Source organism: Marmota monax, unplaced genomic scaffold, assembly GCF_021218885.2.
Source record: "Marmota monax isolate L192 unplaced genomic scaffold, Marmota_monax_Labrador192_F-V1.1 WCK01_AAM20220418_F8-fsc00071, whole genome shotgun sequence".
In the NCBI taxonomy this organism is placed as follows: Eukaryota; Metazoa; Chordata; class Mammalia; order Rodentia; family Sciuridae; genus Marmota; species Marmota monax.
The window spans coordinates 40,028-58,226 of record NW_026695217.1 but is presented as its reverse complement, the minus strand read 5'-3'; the positions used below and the strand labels follow the sequence as shown (position 1 = coordinate 58,226).

Sequence of the window (18,199 nt, the reverse complement as noted above, 5' to 3'; positions counted from 1 at the left end):
ATAACACACATCAAGGATTTCATTATTTACTCAAATTACCTTTGTCTGAAGGAGCAACAGGAGCATCTACAGCAGAGAAAACAGAGAGTTTGGCTTCATCAATGTCCTGCTCTGTGAATTTTCCAGATTTAGCCCAGTCGATAGCCCTCTCAAAAGATTGGAGTGTTTCTACTGAATTTGGATCCCTGGAAAACCACAGTTAAAGACTGAAGGATTTTACCAATGGAAAAAGTAATGAAAATCACATGTTGACTAAGAGTTCATCGACATTTTCTATTTGTTAACAGCTCTACCTTTAACGTGTCGTATTCCAAACACCACACTGACAGAGCAATTATACTCTGCAGAAGGTTAAATCTGACCACAACAACCTCATGACAAACTCCTTATATTTGGTGACATGGTCTACCTGCCTAATTTTATTGACAAATTATTTTAAAATGCTCTTTTGTGATTCTATCAGGAGAGAAAAACACATGGATGCAGGGAAGTCAGAATCACAGTGACATTATGGGAGACTAGTGGAAAAGTTCAAGGTTAAACAAAAATACTTCCACAAGATAAACTCAGAATAGTCTAGAATTTGCCCAAAGGTTGGATAATTATTGAGATATTTCCTTGTATCTGAGTGGAAAGACTTCGAGTCCTTTCTGCCCACCATCATGGTTCTGAAGGCAACTTCTGGGGATCGTGAGGGGAGGGTCTATGGGCTGTTTTCACCCCTCATCTAGGTACGGCCTGGGCACAGAGCAGGTCTCTGAAAACCTAAAACAGATCTCCCTTAGGCCTCTACCACAGAGAGGGGCTCAGAAGGCTCTTAGGTTGCTAATGTGACAATTAGCAAATGAGGATTTACTTAAAAATAAGTAATACAATGTTACACTCCTATTCCTGGTCCTTGCAAGACCAAGGATACTACCGTTGGGTGTGGTTAGGTGACAGTCACTCCTATATATAAGATGATATATAATTACACTGGTAATTAATACAGCCAAGTACTAGAAGTAAAACGAAGTGTGTGTGTTCACACATGAGATGTGGTGAAAAGACAACTCACCTATAAGAGTAAAAAGTGAAAATTCCATTATAGTTGAGTTTGGCACCTCCACCATAAGCACCCCCTTTTTCTCGAATTTCTGTATGCAAGAATTTAGCCGTCATCACACGTGCAAGGATCTTCAGGCTGGAATTAATGTATTAAACAATGCAAGTTAAAAACAACATGGCTGACAGGAAGTACTACATGTAATGTAATCTGAAGAGATGTCAAGAGTATATTAAATGAAAAGAAAACTAAGTAACATACAGTTGGCTCTCTGCAGCATCCACGGATGGGTTCAATCAAGCACAGATCAGAAATATTTTTTGAATCTTTTTTTAGTTGTGGATGTACACAATATCTTTGTTTTATTTACTTATTTATTTTTATGTGGTGAAGATGGAATCCAGTGCTTCACACATGGAAGGCAAGCACTCTACCACTGAGCCACAACCCCAGCTCCACAGATCAGAAATAATTAACAGCAGCAAAAAAAGTATCTGCAATAAACATGCAATTCACGTTTTTCTAGTCATTATTCCCCCAATATTACAGTGGAGCAGCTATCTGAACAGCATTCACATTGTATTAAGTATTCTAAGTAATTGAGATATCATTTAAAGTATAAAGGAAGAGGTGTAAGCAAAATACTATACTACTTCATGCAATGAATGTGAGCACCCATATATGGTATCTGCAGGGACTCCTGGAACCAAAACCCAATGACATGTCCACATTATGGTCCCACTTTTTTTTTTTTTCTTTTATGTAATGAACAAAAAGTAAGAATGTGAGGAAGAACAATTTTCAAATAGCTCCTTGGATCACAGAGTTTGGCCCAGAGAGATTATAGAGATGGAATAGACTTTTCTTCAAAAGACTTCTACATAGCAAACTTATTATATACATATGTGGTATTTTAAAAGTCTCATACAGTAGGAAGAAGCTATTTTTTTTTTTACCAATTTTATTTACTTTTTGATTGTTTTTTTTTTGCAGACTTCCAGAAAATGATTAGATTATATAAACTAAAATATGCAAGAGTTAAAGAAAAATCATAAGACAATGGCCAAAAAAATAAGTTTAAAAAGTGTTAAGATTAGGAGAGGGTTTTTCACAAAAACTACCATCATCATATATTAAAATATTAAACACAGTCCCAAATCATTCAAATATGTCCACACTAAAAAAAGGAAAATTACATACTCAGCATAAAAAATAAAAGGGAAGAATGTAATTTATTTAAAATATGGGGGAAAACCACAGTTCTCCATACCAATTGGAGATGCAATAAAATAAAAAAGAAAAAAGGTCATTACACAGCCAAAGCTTTCAAAATTGATGGGTGGAGCACGGAATAATAATGAGTAATTATTGTAAAGGCAAATGTACAAATGATCTTTTAATTAAATGTCCCACACAATATGGAAAACTGGATAGATCTGCATAGGCATCTCTATCTAAGAAAATACGCATATTCCAATAGAGCACTTTTAGTTAGTCTTTTAATAAAGACTAACTTCCTGATGGCTTCCACTGTGAATAACAACAGTTGGCCCCCTGAGAGAGGAAAAGATTTTAGACAGCATATTAACATAGCAAAAGATCAAATGGAACAATGATGTCCTGGAAGGGAGCCACAACTGGGAAGTCCATGGCAATAGCCCAGGTCTGTTACTTACACTGTGGTGACCCTAGGTCCCTGATCCCTACTACCACTGACTGTGGTCTTCTAGAACACTGAGGATGAAACAGGCCAGATGAAAAATGAAGGAGTGGACATGATCCCATTCCTGAAAGACTGTGATGGAGACGTCACCTAGTATCTCCTGAGTCCATCGGGAGATCTGGTGGCACCACTCAGCGCCAGTGCCAGCTTGTCCCCTGACTGAACTGGGACTGTGTTTAATATTTTAATATATAATGATGGTAATTTTTGTGAAAAATCCTCTCCTAATCTTATCACTTTTTTAACAGGTGGGACAGGCAGGCCCTGGAGAACAGAGCTTCTTCCCTGGCATCAGGGCTGCAGGTTTTATCCATCTCTGTATTATCTTTTCTTGAGATATTCAATTATTTACTATTAGGTAAAAACATATGCTCACTTGTTGAAAATTATAAAATACAAAAACTAGCTTCTTACAACATTTAAGTGTTTTAAATTTACATTTTCCTGCTGAATAGTAGAAACATATATCATATACAGCCTACGGAAATATTCATTTTCTACTAACATGTAAACACTAAAAACACAGTTGAGATGAACAAGGCATTTTTACCTTAAACCCTTTCCCTTTTCTTTTCTCAGCCTCCAGAAGCTCATTCATCTGCTGGGCTCCCATGTACCTGTCACTGACACCTCCACGGAACGCACTCCCTCCTGTCCACCTGGTCACTCGTCCCAGGGCTGGCCCTAAGCTTTCCACTTGGGCGGGCAGAGCAAGGAGTCTAATTACCCAGAGGGATCTGGAAATATGCACTCCTGCTTCCATCATCCCGCAGCCTGCTTGAGGGAGTGTGTGCCTTCTCTGCTCTGCTGGGCAACTGGCTTTCTCCTTGCCCTCGCCCTCTGCAGCTTCCCTGAGTCACAAGCTCCCTGCTCCTCTGCATTCCTGCTTTCTAAGTTTTCCTGAAGCCCCCGCATGCTGTCTGCCACCTCATCTCCATGCCTTCTACCTGTGGCTTTATGCTTTTTAAGACTCTGTTGACACTTTGCAGAGTTACTAGAGGGTTCAAATATAAACACACAGGTTCCATCTGCCACATTTACCCTAAAGCTTCAAGCCTTCACTTATTCAATTTTTACCTACAGATAAGGAGACTAACTTGGGCATTTTGAAAGGAGTTCATTTAGATCTATAAATGTTAGCATTTTTACAGGAATACTGAAGGAATATAAATTGTTTACAAAAATAGGCATCATACTGAAAAGGGAAAAACAGAAAGTACTTCCTCTAAAATTAGGAACAACACAAGGATATCCACTCTCAATACTCCTACTCATTGTAGCTCTTGAAATTTCAGTCATAACAATTAGGAAAGAAAAGGAAGTTAAATGCATACAAACAGGAAAAGAAGTCTTCAAATTGTGTTTGCTGATGTCACAATCCTATACTTGAAAGACCCAGAACACTCGACCAGATGACTTATAGAGCTTATATAGTCAGCTAAGTAACAGGCTACAAGATCAGCATACAAAAACCAATAGCTTTTCTGTACTCCAATAATGACCCTGATAAAAAAGAAAACAGAAAAACAATTCCATTCACAATAACCTCAAAAAAAAAAAAAACCTGGAAATAAATCTAACTAAGGCAGTAAAAGACTTCTACAATGAAAATACAGAACACTGAAAAATGAAATTAAAGAAGACCACAGAAGATGGAAAGACCTTCCATATTCTTGGGTAGGCAGAATTAATAGTGTCAAAATGGCTATGATGCCAAAAGCAATCTACAGATTCAATGTAATCTGCATCAAGACACCAATGACATTCTTCACAGAGTAGCCAAAGCAATTCAGAGGAAGAAGTAATGCTGGAGGCATCATAATACCTGACTTCAAATATATACTACTATAGCACAAAAGCAGCATGGCACTGACATCAAACAGACACGAAGACCAATGGAATAGAAGACACAGACACAGATCTACATAGATACAGTCACCTGACCCTTGTCAAAGGCTCCAAAAACACACAGTGAAGAAAAGATCACCTTTTTAACAAATGGTGCTGGGAAAACTGGGTATTCATATGTAGAAAAATGAGGCTAGATCTCTCTCTCTCTCTTATTCTGCATAAAAGTCAACAAAAGTTATCAAAGACCCAGGAATTAGACCAGAAGCACTGTGACTGCTAAAAGAGAACATAGGCTCGCCACTCCATCGTAGCAGCACTAAATGTCAGCTCCTAGAGCTCAAGAAATAAAACCAAGAATCAATAAGTGGGATGGCATCCAATTAAAAGACTCCTGCACAGCAAAGGAAACAAGAGAATACAGAGAGAGCCCACAGAATGGGAGAAATTTTTTACCTGCTATTCCAAGAGGGGATTAATATCCAGAATATATGATGAACTCAAAAAACTAACATCAAAAAGAAAATAACCCAATCAGTAAATGGACAAATGATCTAAACAGACATTTCTCAGAAGAAGAAATACAAATGGGCAACAGAACATGCAAAAATGCTTAACATCTCTAGCAACTGGGGAAATAGAAATCAAAACTACACTGAGCTGTTCATCTCACTCCAATTAGCATGGCAGCTATGGAGAATACAAATAACAAGTCCTGATGAGGATGTGGGGAAAAGATGCATTTGCAAATTACTGGTAGGACTGCAGATGAGTACCACCACTTTGGAAAGCAGTATGGAGATTGCTCAAAACACTAGGAATAGAGCCAGTGTATGGCCCAGCTATCCCACTCCTTGTATTTATCCTAAAGAACTAAAATCAGCATCCTATAGTAATACATGTGTACCAATGTTTACAGCAGCACAATTTACTATAGCCAAGTTATAGAACCAGTCTAGGTATCTGTCAACTGATGAATGGATAAAGAAAATAATGTATACATACACGTATATACAATGGGACTACACAGAATAAAGTTATGTTATTTGCTGGTAAATTGATGAACTAGAGAACATCAAGCTAAGTGAAATAATCCAGAGTTAAAGAATGTTTTCTTCCTGTACGTGGAAACTAGGGAAAAGAAAAGAAAACGGCATAAAAATGAGATCTGACAAAAACAGAAGGGAGACAAGAGAGCAGAGGAATGAGACGCAAAGGGAGGGAGGAAGGTGTAGGGAAAACACTGAGGAAAGAAATAAAATTATGCAATTTTCTTATATGAATATAATGAATCCCACTTTTATATACAATTACAATGCACTAATTACAAAAAAAAATAATAATAATAGAAGGGAGACCAGCAGAGTAGAGCAAGGGGATGAGGAGGAGGAAGGAGCAGAGGGAAAGCAGAGATACTGTGGAATGAGACTGAGCAAATCATATCATGGGCATATAGGGATATAGCAAAATCAGTTGCACTATTATGCCTAATTATAATACATTTTCATTAATAAATATAATGTTTTCTTTAATTTAACACTAGGCATATTGTTGGGCTGTGTACAGATCCCTCAAGGTGCACACTTTGCATTTTTTCCACAGGAGTTCTTGCCAACTGGGCATAGTCAGCAGATAGATCTCCTCACGTGGCAGTGCTCAAAGTCAGTATGAAAACTGAGCTTGACAAGACAGGCCTTTCTTCTTTCTAATATGCTCAAAAATGCTGTTCTTAAAGCATAGAACTCAAGGTGCACCTACCTGGCATGATCTGGATGCACGTAGGGGATAGTCCTGATACACTCACCCACATAATAGACTGGGAACGGCAGCTGGAAATGTGTCTTCATCTGGCAGGGTTTGAAAGTGGGGTCCTGAGGGACAAAGGAGCTGGGTCACACCAGGCTGCAGCAGCTAACACGGCCCACAGGCACTACAACCTCCCTGAGGGAGTCACTCATGGCATGCTCCTACTTAAGAGCAAGGCACCACAATTACCTCACTCCACACAACCTCTGGCTTTAAAACTAACATGAAACATTCCACACTTGTTGTGATGCTTTAAAATACAGTGTCACCATTAAACTATAAATACTCCATTGCACATCATTTCTATCACAGCTGATTCTTTGGGAGCATTTTAAACTGTCATCTTGTGATGAGCAAAGCCCAATGGCTTCACCGCAAAAGCTGAGTGGGTAGGAGGGATCAATCGGACTTCCTAACTAAGGGCAGACTGCTGATCAAGCACCATGAGCTACAGGAAACTGTGAGGAAAGGGAGGAGCCTGTGTCCTCTACCCAGGAACAGGGCCCTCACTGGGCAGTCTCTAAGGGACAAGGCTCAGAGTAGTAGTGACCAAATACAACTAACAATTCTAAGGACACAGCCCAGCCCAGCAGGATACAGATGAGGCCCAGAGGAGCACTCCCACTCTGAAGGTAAAAGGACACCCATGCAAAGCGACCAGCAAGGTTCGCTCTGGAGTCAAGGGCTTGTGGCCACTTACTGTGATCAGCTTTCTTATGATCTGGGAGCCATTTCCATGTGCACATTCACCAGACCCACTGTGTGCAGGTTTCTGAAAGTAAAACATTTCCAGCAGAAATGAGAAAAACCCAAAACTCACACAAAAGAGATATGGTAGAGACTGTGTAAAACAGAGCTGATAAGGATCCAGGGAGATCTATTTTTAACTCTTAAACAACAAATATTTAGACATTTAAAAGAAGTGAACTTACAGAATTTTTTCAGATAGTCAATGAAAAAAGTCCTTGTTGTACATCACAATGAAAAATATTTTAAGATTTCTTTTCTTCTTTTTGCATTTTCTAGTCATAAAACTGCATCCAGAACAAGAGGATGTATAACACGAATGGGCTGTGTGCAGAGTCACAAAGCAACAGGAAGCTGCCCCCACACCGTCTCCCATAGGTGAGGAAGAGAAGCTAGTGAGACAAGGGGCAGCCAGGGAACCAGGGCACAAATGGAAGAAGGGATGTAAATATCAACAGAGAGAGAGGACCTTGGAAATCATTCCTGCAAAATCCTCCAATTCTCAACACCCTCCAGTATAAAGTAAGGCCTCTCACTGATCATGGTGAATCAGACTAAAACCACCTTTGTAAATTGATCAGATTGATCAGGTTATTAATGACTGATATTGCTTTAGATAAAAATCCATGAACTAATGAGTCACAGCAAAAGAATTTTTTAACTATCTTTGTCTTCCAAAGCCTAACAATGGGAGAGACTTCATCAGATAATTGTTTTCAGCTATTTTTATGGCCATATTCCAAACCAGATTCTGCCTTTCCTTGTCAGGGGACTGTTCAATGCAAGACACAGAACAACAGGGGAGCACAGGATGGAGGGCAGATGACAGGGCATGAATTCCTTTAACTCAGCCAGTGCTAGAAAATCTACGGATACCTCTTCAGTTTCCTCACATCAAATGGTTTTAGAGTTAAATGATTAATATATATAAAAACTGAGACTGACCCCTGGTGCCTGCAAGGTGCCCAGTGACCACCAGCTTTATGACCAGGGTGTTACCTCAACCACGTGTGGGCGGACAGGCTTCCTTTCCTTTTTGCTTCGACCAAGACTTCTGACGAACTTTTCTACCTCTTTTTCTGCCTGAGACATCTGCTGAGGAGTAGCATTCACTGAACATCTGATTAAAAAATTATGTATAGTAAACCATTATTATAAAAAATAAACACTTTGATTCTTCACATTTTGTATAAATCACACAAATATGAAGTGAATAACAATGTTTCTGTATAAGACAATATTCTAAATGTTAAAAAGAAATACTATCCAAATGTGAAAATAACACAGCCATCTTACATCTCTACAGTGTTTTCAAGATATCAGACTTTCACATATTTATTTTAATGTGTTATATCTTCTAAATAGTCATTAAGATGTAAAGAAAAAGTTGTTGACTCTAAATTCTGTGCTCTTAAGAGCAAAGAGAATACAAAGAACATTTACATTTGCCAGTACTGCCTTCAGACTTACATGATTAGAAGACTCAAAACTTTAAAAATTCTTATCCAGAAGAGAGATCAATTTGAAAATATAAATTGGTTGCTAAAGTAAAAAATTATAAGATGCCAAGAATTACTATGCTTCCAAAACATATTTTTATACTACTTTCCAAATTCTAAAAAAATCACAAATACTAACGTATAAAATTTATTTGAACTCCACAGTATGTTGGTAGAATATATTTTCCATTTTAACTAAAAGGCTGGTATAATTAAATTAATACAACATTTAGGCACTCAACTAATGGAATTGGATATATTAGTTCTTTTGTTCCTTATGATAAGCCTGCAAAGTAGGGTTTTATGGCGGAAGAGGCAGAAGACCTGAGTGGTTAAGTCACCCAGGATGGCCGTGGCGTACGCTTGAGCACTGGGCCAGAATCTGCAACAGGCCTGCCGGACTCCAAGCCAGAGCCCTGACTGCCAGGCTCATCTCCTGCCACTCACAGTATGACCCCAGAATCTGCTCACTGATTGTCAGGAACCATTGGTGAAAGGTGCCAGGATTGTGAAACCAAGGACTTGAACATTTTCACACCAGGGACCAGTGAGTACAAAGTCAGGGTCACTGTAATAAGATGCTGCAAATAAACTGCTAAGGATTTAAACAGTTAATTATGCTCAAACCTGAAGGCATAAGGCCAACTTTATGCGCATGAGTAAGCTGGCCATAATATAATTTTGTTTTTATAAGAAACTGCACTTTTACTCTGGTCTTGAGCAAATTAACCTCTATCCAGCTTCACATTCTCCTTATTTAAGGAACATTGCTTTTGGAAACATATAACTTTAAATCTTTGTCTTAAATCTACTTCACAGTTCTAGAATTAAATTAGCTTGCTTTCTTCTCCATCTCCCACAACTTTTATTGAACTTAAAACAAAATTCTTTTCATTTCCATAGCAAATGATTTTAGCTCATTAGAATGTTAAGTCTAGAATCAATTCTATAACTTATACTTATATCAAATAGTCTTTCTTCCTTGAAGATAAAATTATATAATTTCAAGTGAAAAATATCTAAAAACCACACTCAATAAAATAGAATGAATAAGATCTTTCTTTAGAAACAACTCAGGAACCTACCTCATATTATCACAGTTTAAAACATGTTTCTTGATCCGTGGGAACTTTCTCAGGATTGGTTTGATGTCTGTCATTTCAGCAATTCTCTTCATCAACCTCACCTGAACCAAAGGAATCAAGCACAAGAATGATCAAGACCACAGACAGAGCCCCAGTCTGAAAAGCAGAACCCTCAATATCAGAAGCCTGTAGGAGACATGTCCCAATGTTGTGCTTGTGTGTGGCAATCGACAGCTGAGGTAGGGTGGTGTTGGAATAGAGGTTGCACAAGGAGGAAAATGAGTTAAACAATTATTCCCCATGAGATTTGGTAATTATAAAGTTAGTGCTTCTGACATACGTAACTTATTACCAGAAAGAATCAGCAACTCTGGAAGATGTGGCTAAGCCAGAGTAACAAGCATCCCTTCCCAAGTCTCACCTGATTCATGCCACTGAAGGTCTCTTGTAAGTCCCCTGCAGGCGTGAGGGTCCTGCTAGCTCTGAGGGTTGCATAGAAATGTCCAGAGTCTGGGATCCCATTGGAGAGCTCCTGAGCTGTCATCTTAACTAACACTTTGAAGTGTTCGTCTTCTTCAAAGGATGGGCTATGGAGAAAAAAAACCAAAATAAATTCCTGAAGATCCATCTGTGCCCCCTTCAATATCATGGAAACCTTTATTATGTATAAGTTTTCAGACTATTTCAGCATCTTCGGGCATTTTACTGGTCCATAGGAATGACAAGTAAAAACAGGCTAGGAAACCCAACAAGGACACCCTGAGTGAAGTCTACTCTTAGAACATTTCAGTGTTACATTTCTGATACATCTGAAGCATTAACATCTTTTGCAAATAAAGTTACTTGTTAAATATTTCACTCCACAGGTGCATCATGTCTGGAAGATTTCGATTCAGGCAGAAAGATGAAAATAGCACACCCTATATCATGAAAGAAAAAAAAAAAAAACAAGTAAGAACTTATAGCGTAATTTAAAAGAAAAAAAAATACACTTTAGAATCAAACCTTTGAGGACAGCTATGATCCTGAAGTGGAATGCTACCTGCTCGTACGTACCTGCTCGTACGTATCCGGGTCAGACTCGTCAGGGAGCACGTGGGGAGACACGGTCATGTCTCCCGTCTTCAGCTCCAGTTGCTGAGCCTGTTCTCTGTAGTTGAGAGTGCCACAGCCCAGCCTGTCATGGCAAAGCAGCATTTCCTCAATTACCAAGGCACCTGCACTGCATCGCTTTTAAAATTGTGCATCTTGAATTACAAGTTTCTTATACTAACTCACAACATGGCTTTCCAAACCTCTTTCTACATGTCAGAGGTTATAGAGCCCAGATGCATTTTGGCATTAACACTCTCTAGACTGCTCATGTGCCTTCTCTCTAGAGTGGAAACCAGTTCCTCTTATTCAGGAAACTCGTTTCCAGGATCCAGGCCACTAGACACTCTGGCAGCCAGTGTCTAGCACTGAAGATAAAAGTCTGAATTCCATGTGCTCTACCAGCCCTAAGATTGGAAATAGTTGATAAGTACTATTTTCTCCTAAGACATTCTGAAACATTTCATTTATTCAAATATATGATGGTCTTGAGGGAGAAATCCCCAAAATAAGTCTTTTTACTTTTAAAGAAAAACAGTATTACTCTTTGCATTGATGCTTCCAAAAGAAACATTCTCACCAATGCTCCTAAGGCAAGAAATAATCTGAGCCAAGAGGACAACTCTGAGGTATATCTAAAAATGTTACAAGACAAGCACTGGGAGCTCTTAGGAAGGCTGACACTTTCAAAAGGTGGAGGCCCTTTTTCACGTGACCTAACGCACAGTCAGGGTGCAGTGCCCACAGCCACACAGTGTTCCGCACATGCAAGCATCTGTACCTCCACAAAGTACAATCTGCTTCAGTGATTAGGTTCTCTCTGTCTTCCTGGAACAGCAAAGGAAGGCTCTGTCTACTGCTTATCCTGCCACCTTCAGCCTCTGACATGCACAGAGAAAAGGAGCAAGCAGTGTATGTATGCTCCTGAGTGTTTCCCAATCTATTCAGACACCTGCTTACAGAGGACAATGAAGTGACCTGCAAAGTCAGCTCAGCAGAGAAGCAAACCACAGGAGCAGGAGGCACACCATGCTCTCGCAAGTCAGACCTAGGCCTAAGTCCTGCACTGAACTGCTTATATTTCCTGATTAAACACAACTGTTCCTTTTTAAACTCTTAATAGATAAATAGCACTGATATGATCCATTTGTAAGTATTACCTAATTCTCTATAGATTTATAAACTTTTAATGCTATACATTATAGTAAGAAAATGTAATTTCCACAAGAAAACAAATTTTAAAGTATACCATAACATTGTAAGCTTTGAAAAATGAGTCACTGAAAGGTAGTTACTATTAAGACAATATAAACACACAGAACACACACATTTATAAAACTCACAAAGATGTGTTGAATTATATAAATGTGTGCCTGTTGCAAGTCTGAGACTCACTTGGTAAGGACGCTGCAAAAGAGGGGCACATACGGCCTCAGCTCCTCGGGAAGTGTGTTCAAACTAGAGAAGGCTCGGAAGTACACCAGGCCATTGGTGGGCTGCGCGCAATACTGCACGGGGATCTCTCCAGCTAGAAAAACAAAGTGAATAATCGTTTTTAACCAGTAAAATTTTAATCATTTTTAATATTTAAGAAATAATACTATGCTTTTCAAGAATGGAGGTCTAAAACTTAGTAACAAAAAAAAAATACTATTCACTCATTCCAGTTTACATGAAGTTCCCTTTTGTACTTTCATTATGATAAAAAACAAAAACAAACAAAAAAACCCAGAAATGATCTTTGACACTAAAGCAGACACTAATTTTTGAAGAATCAGAATGGAAGAACAGCTATGCTCATCTAATTAGTTAACTATGCCAGCATTCCAGTGCCCGCTGCTCACCTTTACTAAAACCTACCCTTCATTCACAGTGACTTAACTAGGTCATTCCAGCAACATCTGACCCGACTGTTTCACTGACTTTAAATGCTGCTCATCTTCCCCCAGTGGTTGTACTGGCCCTTAGCTGAGACTCTTTCTGTGGTACCCCTATGTATCTCCCAGTACATTCTGTGAGCTCTTAGGACACTGTGGTCCGGGACACCTCCAAGTCTCTGGTGGGTAGGAGCTGTGGATTCCATTTTGTGCATTCCTACCTAGCACAACACCTGAAACCAGAAGAGGGACTAAAGCCTTTACTGATAACTGACTGGTCTTTGCTAATTCTTTTAATGAATACCTAATGAGGTTCACTGGTAAGTAAAGACCACAGGAATTAAAACATCAGTGGGACAAGAGCCCCACTCCCCAGAATAAAGGAACTTATGCCAATATGCACATGCATAAGCACACATGCAAATAAATCAGACATGATAACACAACAAGTACTATTAAAAAATAAGAGGCAGGTTTGAGTTGTTCCAAGAAAACAACATGTGCATGTAGTCTAAACTCCTATTCTCAGTGGTACAAGTTAATGCATAACACTGGCATCCGTTCAGTAAGCTCCAACCATGCCCACTGCTAAGTTTGACATCCACACCTTCCAGAGTATGGGGCTGGGGCCAGAGTAATGTTATTCCAGAGACATGTCTCATAAGCTACCAACCAGAAGCCAAAGTAAAATTAAGTAACTCTGAGAAAACAAAAGCAGTGACAGACCACAGAGCAAAACACTTTGATGAGACAGGAGGCTACCAGCAGCCTTCAACTCTCTTTCCAGTCAGTCGATCCTACACTTTCTGCAGCATTTCTTCATCCCTCCACTTCTCTCCTACACTGACAGTTCAGCTGAAGAGACAGTTTGGCCAAGGACCCAAAAGGGTGCCTACATCCTTTAAAAACCACTTAATACCCACAGCATAACCCAAATCCTTATCTGTTTCCAGAAACAGCAAATTACAGAGCCACTTCTAACCTACTCATAGAAAAAAAAAACACAGGTTGTTACTGAGTAAACAAGTCACTGCCATTGAAGATAAGGAACAATTTACAAGACATATGAAGAGCAAGACAGTCACGTTTTCTGGAAAACATCTAAAATGTGACCCTGCTTCTCCTATGGAAACTGATGTTTAACTTAATCAAGAAACTCATACACCCTGAACATGAGTGACATTAGTGACATGAGTGTTGAGTGAGACCTGTTAAGGCCACATCCAGGCTTGTGAAAGGCATGGAGGGCTCAATGTCTGAGACTTTCAGTGCTGGGAGACAGGAGGCATCTTGAGGTTTACTTTGCTGACTCCGTAATTCTAAACCTAAAAAGAAAAAGAAAAGGGAAAATGAAACACTCAGGACTACAATTAACAGATTTTACCCAACTGATCTCCTCTCTGCTTTTCATTATCTGACATTCAAAATTAGCAACCCCAGACCAAGTGCTGAGTATGTGAGCAACTATGGTGCGGAAGGTATCTGCATTTCCAAGCGAACATTTCACAGGCATTAAATCTGCTTTGTAAGTGGTGTTTGTTCTAAATCTCATTCCTCAACTATTTTGAAAACAAAATTTAATTGGGAAGTGGTTTTTTTTTGCTCAATAAGTTCCCCTCTGAAACTAAAAATTTTATATTGGATAGAATGAACTTATTTTATAACCACTTTTTGCTGAACTGAAAGTAATAACTTTAATACTTGTGTTCTTTTAAATTTTCACTTCCATTAGTAAAACGTTTATATAATCACATAAATTTCACAAATGACAGCAGTATTTAAAAATACACTCCCTACGCCTGATGATCCATGCATCTAATCAGAGGGAATTCTCTCCCTGGGAAATTATTCCGAAGAACCACAGCATCCAAGAGAAGAAAAGATCTACAAAATCCAGAATTTTTTTCTGTCACACAAGCATACAAATGAATTTGTTCACAAACATGGTTTGTAGGATATAGCTGTGCTGAGCTAGGAGTTTAACTAACATCACAATATAGAATACTCCTGCTGACTGGTGAGCTAACCTCCAAAGGAACAACACAGCTGCCCTCATCCTCTGTGAGAGCACGGGATTACCTGACAGTCCACTCAGGCATGGCACCTGGGAGCAGGTGAGCGTCTCATGCACTAATCACTCTACAGGCTGGGCCCAAAATAAAGTAAAAGTTGAACGTACACTCCACTCCCCGCTCCTCAGGCCTGTGACCTGGAGCAGACAATCTCTGCTCCTTGAGGTGTCAGGAGCCCAGGTTCCCTGTGAGTTCAGTCCTTAAGACCTTCCCTCGCCTGACCAAGTTGAGTTTCCCAATCTTATGCTACTCCATTTCTAACTCTGTGTCTGTGATATGAAAAAGCCTTCTCTTACCTCTTTCCTTACCAAGTCTCACCAATAGCTAAGACCCACCTCCTCTAGAACATTCTGCAACTACTCTGACAACCCAATTGCTCCTTCTTTGAGTGTACACAGTGTCAAAAACATTAAATATTTTCTTTTTTTCCCAGCAAATCAAAGCTCTGTGGCGCAGTAAGAATTTTACCCCTTCATAGTACTTAATACATTACACAGAGAAACTAATATTTTTCAAGATGAAAGTTTTTAATAAACTTATTACTCATTCATCTTTTTCCCATTGGTGTTAATTTATGGATTAAACTTTAATTCACGGAACTGAAGTCCATATTTTAAGACATACTGACCTGAAATAACTATTAAATGCACTACTAGCTGCACTGTGTCCTACTTAAAAGGAACTTGGCAGTGAATTGGTAAGAAAAAAAACATACTTTAGTAATATTAGCATCATTTACAATGTACTAGATGTACTGTAGTATACTAAACTTTCTTCAAACAAAGCAGACCTTAAAGGCCAGCCCATAAATATGTTAGCAATTTAGGAAACATATATTCTGTTGCTTAAGCATGGACTTACCTTATGGACTTACTATGGCTTTAATTAAAAGTGAAAGCTCAGAACCTGTCAATCAGCATCATCAAAATGCTTAAAATAGCTCTGTCTAAACAAGAACTCAAGTGTCAAGAAGAAAGGTTACAAGTTGCCATTAAGTTTTCCTTTACTAGATTATATAAATGCAATCTTATCATAATCGAAATGGGATTATTTTCCAGAGTCACTTATACTTCCTAATGAGCCAAATAATTGCTCCCATAATCCCAGCCAAAGCTGCTTTCTTGTGTGTGTGTGTGTGTGTGTGTTGGGGGTGTGGGGGGGGGAAATATGTGTGTATGTTGTAAAAATTTTAATAGGCTTTATTAAACAATTATTAATCTGCTCTGTATCTATAGCTTTGCCTTTCTAAGGGCATCATACAAATGAACTCTATAATATGTATTCTTTTTTTTTTTTTTTTTGCACGCATTGGGGCGGTGGGTATATAAGGATGGAACTCAGGGGCATTTGACCACTGAGCCACATCCCAAGCCCTATTTTGTATTTTATTTAGAGACAGGGTCTTACTGAATTGCTTAGCACCTTGCTTTTGCTGAGGCTGGCTTTGAACTCACAATCCTCCTGCCTCAGCCTCCCGAGCTGCTAGGATTACAGGTGCGTGCTACCACACCCAGCTTGCAGTATGTATTCTCTTGTGCCTGATGTACTACACTTAGTGTAATGCTTATGAGATTCATCCATGTTGAGTTAGCCATAAAACGGAATAAAATTATGATTGAGTCATATTTTTTAGTATGAATATATATGTTGATGGAAATTTGTAATGTTTCAAGTTTTGAAATGTCTTTAGCCCTTTGTAGTTAATTCCTAGCACTAAGACTGCTGAACTTCAGCACTGTGAAGCACTGTAAGAAATTACAAAACTGTTTTCTTAAGTGGCTGTACCATTTTGCTTTGCCATCAGAAATGTGCAAGAGTTCCACTTGTTTCACATGCTGATTACACTTGATAATTGTAGCATTTAAAATTTTTACCTATTGTACCAGGTGTATAATGATAGAATTTGGGGATTGTAATCTGAATTTTCCTAATAAGCAAGCAGGTAGGGTGGAGGAGAGTGTTGGGCAGACAGAAAGGAAGGGGAAGCAAGTGGAAACCAAATGGAGGAGGGCCTTGAATAGAAGCTGATGAGTGCCTGTGTGCGTCTTTATTAAATCACAAGAATTAGGAAGCCAGTGAAAAGTACAGCCTCTTCTGTGTCTTGACCAAGTCTAACCTACACACACCCTCATGGTGTCACATGGCTAGCACAGTCCTCTGTGCCCACGCTGCAACCTGCCTCTCTGAACACATTACAGCTTATATTATCTATACTGTTCATTTGGCAATTAATTAAATAATGTGACAATAAGAAAAACTTTGTTGACATTTTACAGTATCTGGTAAACAGAAAGTACTTATAAAATCTGTAAAATGAATAAATTTCATAAAGCTACTTTCAATTACTCCTGCTTTTCCTGGTGAATCACATGAATTTTCATTTAGGGTTGAATCTCAAAGTTGAGCCCAGTGCATCAGTAGGAATTCTGTAGGTGCCCAATGATTATTTGTTGCCTTCAACTATTATCTATCTAATAATAATACTTGCCTTCAACTGTTATCTAGTTAATAAACAGTTCACTAGGTCTGCATGAAGGAAAGGGAATTACCAAGCAATGGAATATCTGACCTTTTTCATAGATCTGTTGCTTATCTTCCAGAGAGAGAGAATCGACCTTTTGCTTCAGTTTTTCTGTTTCTATTTGTGTTTGTTTCTCATAATACTTGTCATCTGGCTTCATTGATAAAGTCAGTTTATGCTGATTATTCTGCAACAACCACAATAGCAAAAAAGTTAAAATGGGACTTTGTTAATAATGCCCGACCTACTAAACCAGTATCACATGTCCTTGGTTCTGCAATTCATCCATTTTTAAAACAATGATAATAAAACTTAACTCAAGGGTTGCTTTACAAATCAAAGTATGTAAGCCACATAAAATCCTTAAAACCAGACCTGTCATGTAGAACATATATAATTAACATAAGCTGTTACTCTTTTTAGAATTATTATTTTAGTCATTTTGTCTTATCCACAATTGTAAAAAAATTCAACACTTCCTTTAAATTTTGGTTGTAAAAAGAAACTATTTGGGGCTGGGGATATAGTTCAGTTGGTAGAGTGCTTGCCTGGCATGCACAAGGTTCAATCTTAAGCACCACTCACACACAAAAAAAAACTGTTTGCACTCTTTAGTATTATAAATCTTGGATGTCAGTTTAAATTAAAAATAATAGAACTCTAACAATTTCTGTTTAATATTCATTATCCTATCAACTTCCGAAAGGCTGGAACAAGTTTTGATTCAATACTTTGCATATTATTAGGACATTAGATGTTAATTTAATATAAAAATAAATGTTGGGTAACTGGTTTCTCCAATTATTTTAATAATCTAAAAAATAAATACAAAATGCTCATTTGTAATACTATTAAGAAAAGTAAGAGAATTAGAGTATAATGAA

At 38.4% G+C, this 18,199-nt stretch overlaps 1 protein-coding gene across 2 annotated transcripts in view; it reads right to left on the bottom strand.

The window, feature by feature from the left end:
- The window catches only part of Pitrm1 (pitrilysin metallopeptidase 1), a 34,648-nt gene that overhangs the window by 1,180 nt on the left and 15,269 nt on the right, over nt 1-18,199 (bottom strand). For both annotated transcript variants that reach the window (XM_046432108.2, XM_046432109.2), the window contains exons 14-25: nt 17,364-17,502; nt 13,931-14,047; nt 12,241-12,373; nt 10,810-10,930; nt 10,597-10,673; nt 10,175-10,340; nt 9,754-9,854; nt 8,169-8,289; nt 7,123-7,194; nt 6,375-6,487; nt 1,058-1,183; nt 40-185 (exon numbers count right to left, since the gene is read on the bottom strand). In XM_046432108.2, the coding sequence (XP_046288064.1) occupies nt 40-185; nt 1,058-1,183; nt 6,375-6,487; nt 7,123-7,194; nt 8,169-8,289; nt 9,754-9,854; nt 10,175-10,340; nt 10,597-10,673; nt 10,810-10,930; nt 12,241-12,373; nt 13,931-14,047; nt 17,364-17,502 (1,432 nt within the window). The remainder of the gene's footprint in view (nt 1-39; nt 186-1,057; nt 1,184-6,374; nt 6,488-7,122; nt 7,195-8,168; nt 8,290-9,753; nt 9,855-10,174; nt 10,341-10,596; nt 10,674-10,809; nt 10,931-12,240; nt 12,374-13,930; nt 14,048-17,363; nt 17,503-18,199) is intronic.